Source organism: Malus sylvestris, chromosome 2 (assembly GCF_916048215.2).
Source record: "Malus sylvestris chromosome 2, drMalSylv7.2, whole genome shotgun sequence".
Lineage (NCBI taxonomy): Eukaryota > Viridiplantae > Streptophyta > Magnoliopsida > Rosales > Rosaceae > Malus > Malus sylvestris.
The window spans coordinates 24,735,965-24,744,107 of NC_062261.1; the positions used below are offsets into that span (position 1 = coordinate 24,735,965).

At 40.4% G+C, this 8,143-nt stretch overlaps 1 protein-coding gene across 1 annotated transcript; it reads right to left on the minus strand.

The window, feature by feature from the left end:
• Positions 1-1,536: 1,536 nt before the first annotated feature.
• On the minus strand, positions 1,537-4,418 carry LOC126604126 (protein mago nashi homolog). The gene is made up of 3 exons (XM_050271241.1): positions 4,133-4,418; positions 2,480-2,656; positions 1,537-1,925 (listed from the first exon to the last, which is right to left on the minus strand). The coding sequence occupies exons 1-3, from the start codon at positions 4,349-4,351 to the stop codon at positions 1,866-1,868; spliced, it is 456 nt and encodes a 151-aa protein (XP_050127198.1). The 5' UTR covers positions 4,352-4,418; the 3' UTR covers positions 1,537-1,865.
• Between the last annotated feature and the right edge of the window lie 3,725 nt (positions 4,419-8,143).

Consider the following 8,143-nt stretch of genomic DNA (forward strand, 5'->3'; position numbering starts at 1 on the left):
TCATTGATTCTCCATTACCCATAAATACATTGTGATTACCATTGTCGAAATACGAAGTTCTTAAGATATGTGTCGGGACCCATCATGTGGTGAGTGGCACCGGTATCAGGATACCAAACAGGATCAGCCGTAGGGGCGGGTTAGGCCCAAGGACCAGCGTGGAAATGGACCATATGTGCACCGACGAATGGAGGAAATTGGGTAGGGCCAGTGTACTGGTGCGGGCAATGGGCCTGACTATGTTGATTAGTGCTGCAATTGGGACACCATGTTGGAGGAGGGCCCAACAAGCCTTGTTTCAAAGCAGACCATGAATGTGGGCGTGGAAGCCATGGTTGCTAACCTTGCTATTGGTGTTGATGAAGACCATTATATTGATGGTTGTTGTACCGGCGGTTGGGGTTCCGGTTATTATTACGGTAATGACCACCATGACTAAGATTGTTGCGGTGGAAACCCTTGGGATTATGAGGCTTATTTCCAGGGAATTGTTGAGGTGGGGCTTGGTTGGGAGAGGCCGGTGGTGGGAGGTGATTATTGAAGAGAGCATGGGAGGATTGAGAGGACGAGAGCGAAGCAAAATTTCTCATCGAGTAAGTTCTGATCAGCACAAAAAGCGTAATGATATAGGCATTGTCTCGAAGAGATGGTCGGTGAAATAGACATATGTTAGTGAAGATGCGGACTACTACACGTGGGCAGAAACACTTTAAAGCCTCACTTTCATCCACTCCTTGTAGACATCTATCGTTGTATGAAAAAAATAAAAAAAATAAAAAAACGTTTGTAATTAGTGCTTATATACATATTGTAAATGATTGTATTTAACATCCTATCATATAATCTAAGTTTTGGGGAGGGTTCTAGCCTTCTAGGGTAAGTGTCTGTAAGGGTTTTACCAAAATTGGAACGAATAAGTTAAAATGAAAAGCTTTCTCTGCGGCATCACTTTTTCTACAATTTTTTCATTAGTTGAAGACGAATACTACACTTATCATCTAGTTGTACCATCATTTCTACCATTTTTCTAATAGAGATAGATTTCGCCAACGCAGGTAGGTCTCATCTCTATTAGAGAGAAATGGTACAAATAATTGTATAAATTTGTGGTAAGAGTATCATTTTTGTTAGTTAAATGTGCAGGCAAATGTTTTAAGTGGAATCATTATGGTTGCTAGGGTCTTCCCTTGCAATCTACTACATCCTGAGTTTAAACCCTTCACCCTCACTTGTAGCGTTAATTAGCGTAGAATATCGCTTATACTAAAAAAAAAAAAATACAATATTGAGAGGTTTAGGTTTCCTTCTAACCAATTTATCATTTACCATCAATTTGGATAACTTTTGTTTTATTGTTTTTTTTAACATCAAAGTACCAAACCAAACCTTAGTCTTAGAGACCAGGATCCCCTTCACGAGCAAGTTTATTTAATAACATATCCTTTCGCAAATTGAATTCAATTTAACATCCCGACTATATGGGATATGTCCGGAGGAACTCAGGATGACCTTCGGGAAGTTAGTAAGAATATTGAGTTGCGAAACAACAATGCTCATGTTAATATCATAAATTCCACCTAAATCACTTTGCAGACTTTCTGTTTTCTTTGGCAGTTGCACATAAAAAAGCGCACACGGTACATTGAACCGCTGCAGTCCCGAACACAGGGAGGTGCAGGGCCGCAGAAACTGAAAAACTGGCATTCCATTTTGGCATACATTCCGAAATCCACTCGTAACCATCCAAATAACAGAAATTGCAGAAAGATTGTCAAATGATAAGGCCTACATATTAAAAAGGTCAACTCTATCGAAAGGCATACACAACCAAGGAGTGCAATTTGTCTGGCACAGACTGATACATCTTATATTGGCTTGATCTTGAAGTGAAGCGAGATGAGAGAGAACACAAAGCACTTCAGATCCTGCGGTCAAATAAAAATGTCATCAAGAAACAGTCTTGGGCAGAAGACTCATCCTGAGTCACTCGGACACAAGAAAGACTTCATGAAAGAACTCGTATACTAGGCTAAAAGTGGACAAAATATATAACAGGTGAGGGAACCAAGGCGTTTCATTGCATAAATAGATGATCCAGCATAGACCCATCACCCATGCAAAATTAGGCAGAGCTACCCTCGTATCATTCTTGCATAGATACTTATTCAATACCAAAAGGTTTTGAACTTCCGCGGAAAAAGCACCACGCTGTTAAGCACCTGATTCTCAAAAACTCACAAATGAACAGAACAGCATGTTCTCTCCTTCTACAACATAACATACAAGAATGCATTGAATACTAGAAACATATTCTACAAAACAAGCACATACCATGATTCAATTATACACAGTGAAATCTCGCCTTATTTGAGAACATAATTCCAGCAGTGACATGTATGAGCTAACAGCCTTATGCAATTACAATCCGGAAAAAGGAAAAGCATATCATAATACTAAACGAAAATGCAAATCAACTAACCTGAACGAGATAATAAAAGATGCGAAGACCTTCAGGATCCTTACTACTCTGGACATCCACAAGCGATCCGATCTTTGAAGTAGTGAAGGAGATATGCTCATTCCCCATTACAATTTCAAGCTCCTGCCGCCCAACACGGTCAGGTTCTGGCCAGTTCACATCATCTTCCTTCATGATCTACATTAAAGCAAGCATGCAACCAATTAAGGAAACCAGGACAACAAAATTTCAATAATCAAATTCCTGGAAGAATACAGTTTCCAAGATCAATCAATTTGAATGATTAATCAACGTAAGAATTGAGTGTTGACAAGTAGTTTCACTGTTCAGTTAAGATAAACGAACATACATTCATTTTCCATCCTTTAATAAGACATAGCTAATTCCACCCAATACCAATGTTTCCTTTAACCTTATTAGATGGCCATCTGAAACAAGTGTTATTAATCAATGGAAAGATAGAACTTCATGTTTTGGAAGTAATTTCCTTGCTCTTGATTCCCCAATTCCAATAGTGTGAACATAACTCTAACTGAAATATTAGAAGAAAATTCAGATTGCTATCAAAACCTGAGAATCCAAAAATCACTCCCGTAACGTTACTATTAAATACCACTACCAGTCACCAATGACTTTAGGAAACCAAAAGCTTGCATTTTCAAACTTAATACACTTATTTTATCTTATATTTGCCTCCATTGGACATGCACAGTTTCCTTGCCGTTTTCCCAATCTCAAATTTTCTACTCTCCCAGCCTCCAAGCAGGAAACCTAAAAAATTTAACCACAAGATAGTACTGAAACCATACATTAAATCACATCTATAAACAACCACTTTTTTACTTAGATCCTACACGAACTTAACACATATATAACTTTATATCTCAATCCCCTGACTCCTCAAGGATGAGATAGAAAAGCGTAAACCATCAATCAGATGACTATAAACCTACGTTTTGGATGAGGGGCTTTCGAAGTACCATGGAACATTACACTTAATTGTTATAAATGCACTAGAAGGATATCAGCAGTGAACCACTCAAGCACTACAAATACATTAAACAAAGGACTTTCAAAATAGAACCTTCAAAGGTGTCATTAGAAAGTTCTGTCAATGGTATTGCATCTAGTCATTTTGTAGGGGATTCCTAACAAATTCAGCCTAAGTCCATGGAAGTTTAAATTCCCTCGTCCAAACATAGGGTGATAGTCATAAGCTGAAACGCATTCACGTTCCTAACACATAAATAACGAAATCAATAGACAATTATATCCTACTTATCCCAAATTCCACCTCCAAAACCCATCAAATTTTCAAAAACAAGAAAAAACCACATAACCAAACTCCCTTAAATAAATAAAAAGCACAAAAACCCCTCAAAATTCTCAAAACAAACCCAAACCTACATAATCTACTTCCAAAATATACAAATAATTCAGAGCCCCAAAACTCATACCCTGCACTAAAATCTCACAGCTCTTTTTGCAATGCAGGAAATTTGAGACGTTACACAACCCCAACAAACCTCCCCAATAAAAGACGAACCCTAAAACCCCAATCACCAAACCAATCAACAAAATACCAGAAACCTGAATCCCAATAAAGAGATTACAAAGTGACAGAAACAAAAGGGTTCAGAACTGATGACAGACCTCGCTCTCTGAGATGATACGACGGCACTCCCTGACGACGGCAGGCGTGACGTAGACCTCCTTACGAATGATGGTGTCGTTCTTGTAGTTGGAATTGTTGGCGTACCGGAGCTTGCCGTCTGGTCGAAACTCGAACTCCAGGAACTCGTGGCCGAACTTGCCCTTGTGGCCGACGTAGTACCTCAGGTAGAACTCGCTGGTCTCTTCCTCTCCGGCCATCTCCGTCTCTGTCGCTTGCTTTTTCTCTCCTGTTGTAGAATCAGAAAGAAAGGAGGGTTTAGATTTTTGGGGGTCGAGCTGGATTTAACTGTGAATTAATGTTTCATTGGGCCAGGCCAACAATTTTTTTATGCTCTGTTGGGCCGGTTCTATGGGCATGAGAGTGTATTGGGCTGGCTGGGTGGGGCACCAAATTTTAATTGAGATAAATTCAATAATATTTGAACGGAAATTTTTATTTGTTATATTATATCTTAAGTAATATTGTTGGGATCAAATTTCCGCACCACCGTGGATAATTGAGTAGGCAAGAGTGGCCATCTACAAGCAAGAACAACAACAAGGATTAACTTAAGGTATCTGCCAAAGGCTCTTCAATAGTATAGTCAGTGTAAATTTTAGAACTCAACCAGTGGGTAAGAGAGCAAAGTATGCATCATGAAAGCGTTACTGATGAGTCAATATTATACTTTATATTTTACTCTAATCTTAATTATAATTTATTGGTTATTTTGATAATACTTTGATACTTTTGTGGATGCAAATTTCTTCCTCCTTAATTTTGGACAATTTGCACCTACAAAACAATTAACACCTTAGGTTAAGGCTAAGAGCCTCACGCGCCCACGATGAATGGGGCTTTGGCCAAAGAACCTCCGATGCCAAAGCTAGAATTTAGAGAGAAAGAGTGTTTAGAGAATTTTGGGATTTTTGTCAAAGTGTTGGAATGAATATTTGGTGAAAATAGGAGCCTATTTATAGGGCTAGGTTGGTTCACTTTAGAGAGGAATGTGGCCGGCCACTTAGTAGGCTTTTTAGGTTTTGTTTTGGTTTAATTAGGCAATTAATTGGCTAATTAAACATAAAAGGAAATGTTTTGGTGGTTATGGAATTTATTGGCTAATAAAAAGGAAGAAATGGTGAAAAAGGTAGAAAAAAGTGATGGATTAGGTTTTGAAATGGGGATAGCCAACCCTCTAGTGACTTTTAGATTTGAATGGGTGTTTCAATTTGATAATTAAGGGATTGATTAGGTAATTAATCCCTTAATTAGTCAATTTTTAGGAAATTTGAAATGAATATATTGTTTAGTTAATTGATTAGCGAAATAATGGAATATAAAACATATTAAATAAATTAGGTTTTGGGAATTACCTTATAGAAAGGATTTGATGAAATAGGCTTTAAATTGTTACCTATTTTGGGCACTTTTGACTTGGTTGAAAGATGATTGCCCATTGCTCGCGCGTAGGAATCCTGGTATGCCTCAAGGGTATTTTTGTCCTCTTATGTCCAAAAAACCACGTGGCACCTAGTGAATATTTTTGGCTCCACAAACACCCCCACACCTATTGGGCTGCTCGTAGAAAAGGGCAACAGGTGTAGAGATCTTCTTGCTTTAGGAAACTTAGGACTGCTTCCTATTTTGATGTAGATTCTCTCTTTAATAGGAAATTAGATCCTTCTAGGAAAGGGAAATAAATTTCTCTCAAAGCCTATTTAAGTCCACCTTAAGTGGGTTATTAAATCAACTTTGGAGAGCGATTTATTCTACCCTACAAGAGAGAGATAGCTTAGAGGATATTTGTTCCCCCTCCTCTAGCAATCTTCTACATCTTGCCCATGCAAAGGACTGTCTTTCGTTGTTTTCTTCGTCTTCTTCGTGCCACACTAAGGTAAGAAAAAATTAATTTTCCTTGTCTTCTTCTTGAATGGTGCAGCCGTCGGGGTGGTGGGGCACGTCGGCTGGCATGGATGAGGAGTCAGCTCGGCATGGGCCGATGAGGTATTGTGGCAAGGACCACTGCTTTAAGCTGCTCGACTTGGCTAGAACCAAGGCAGATTATGTGGCTGGGGCCGCGGATTGTGACGCTGGGGCGCAGTACTAGACGAGTCACATGGCTCATGTCTTTTTAGGCTTTTGGACATGACGCAAGCTAGGTCGGTGATTGAGAGAAATGAAGAGATTGCGGGCCTCATAAGCTGCTGGAATGTTGGGTTGAACTCCCCTGCTAGGTATCACGAATGGCGTTGGCAACTTTAACTCTATGCGTCAGGAGAAACGTGGGCTGCTCCCAAAAGAGGAGGTGAATAGGATCAAGGCGGATGCATTGGCTTGTCCAATCACTGTTGTGGATCTTTCTACAAGTGAAGGTGGGAAAAAGGATCTTCCCTACCTACTCAAGAGATGCCGACTGAGAAAAAACCAAAGACTTTTTTCGCTTGCACGGGTTCACCGACTGCCTACAGGCTTGTGATTGACTTGACTTTTTCCAAGGGGACGAAAAATGAGGCTGCTAGATCTGAGCATGTGATGCCTGCCATGTCAAGAATGGCTAGTATGATTGCTGATAGGATTGTTCGACATAAAGGTCCTGTCATGCCCCTGGTGCCGAATTTTGTACCAAGACGTCTGTTGGGAGCTGAGTCCAGTTCACCTTTGGAGAGGCTTGCTATTATGAAGAGCGATAAGGTGGATTCTGCTGCTAAAGTGGTGCCAAGGCCCATTCTTTATGCTGCTGAGACTGACTCGCCTGCTGGGAATGAAGAGACTGCTTGCGTAGGCAACTGTGAGAAATCCATTAAGCCTCATTCTGGGGAGGTTGCTGAGATCTATGTGATTTTGAAACTGGATCTCCTGAAAACATGGACGCTTGTGCCAAGTTTGTTAATGGCGTTAGAAAGGTGTTTGCCCAAACTCGTTTGCGAAGCATACGACCCAATTATAGAAGAACTGCTATGCTTGCTATGATGCAGATATAGCAAGGCTGTTAAGGAGACGGCAAATACTATGGCAGATTTTGAGCTCGTTGCTTTGAAGGGGTCTCATATGTCTGCCCCCACTTCTTTGCAGCTTGAGACCGCTCACCAAAAGATCATTAACTTGAAGATTAGGCTTGACGCGATCCAAGTTAAGCATGAAAGTGCAAAGAAGGAGATTGGATGTTACATACCTCAGATTCAAGATCTTGAGTTTGCAGTTTCTGAGCTTTGTTTCGCTGCTTATGCAAAGGATGAAAAGTTGATTGCTGCTTATAATTAAGTGATCCACTTCAAGAGAATCATCGATAGGCTTGAACCCCAAGTGTTAGAACTTCAAGGTGTACTGAAGATCAACGAAAGTCTGAAGAAGGAAGTGGATGAGCTGCAGAGTATCCATGTTGGTCTGCTCGAGGAAGATGAGCAGCTGAAAGGTGAAAAAGTTGGGCTTAGGGTTTCGAGACCTTCTTTATTTCTCCGGAAGACTTGTTTGATTTTACTTTTGAGGCTTCCATTGGTGAAGTAGTTGGAGAAGTTAGTGCCCAGGCTGGAGCAGCGGAGGGTGAAGTGCCGAATGAATACCGTTGTTAAAAACGTCGCGGCTACTGAAGGTGTGGCGACCGAGTAGTCGTGGGATGTCCAAGCTGCTATAGTCTTCTAGTTAACCTTTAGGATTTTATTTGTTTTTCCTTGTAGCTCTTGTTTTGCTTGAACTTCTTCGGCCTTTGCTAGTTGTTTATAAACATGTTTTCTTTCGCTTTTCTTAATTTTCGCTTCTTTTGTTCATGCCCTAACCTTTAGACTTGATAGACCAGTGGCAGGCATGCTACTTTTTTATAAGCAGACAAGCCCGTGTAGCCTATGCAGCCGTAGGTGTTGGTGTAGAACTTTGCAAGGTTGTTAGCCATAGGGTTGGCAACCAGATGCCTTACTTATAGAAGCAGACAAGTCCACGTAACCACTAGGCTGTTAACCTTGGCTTTCTCCAATTCCGTAGGTTGCGTAGCAAGTATCACAACACTTAGTGCACTC

What these genes read in the sequence shown, in the direction of transcription:
- LOC126604126 (XM_050271241.1), bottom strand. Translation starts at nt 4,351, where the DNA reads ATGGCCGGAGAGGAAGAGACCAGCGAGTTCTACCTGAGGTACTACGTC. An exon ending in GTATCATCTCAGAGAGCGAG is followed by an intron (nt 2,657 to 4,132) that starts GTCTGTCATCAG and finishes GCTTTAATGTAG; the next exon opens with ATCATGAAGGAAGATGATGT. An exon ending in TCTTTTATTATCTCGTTCAG is followed by an intron (nt 1,926 to 2,479) that starts GTTAGTTGATTT and finishes ATTTGACCGCAG; the next exon opens with GATCTGAAGTGCTTTGTGTT.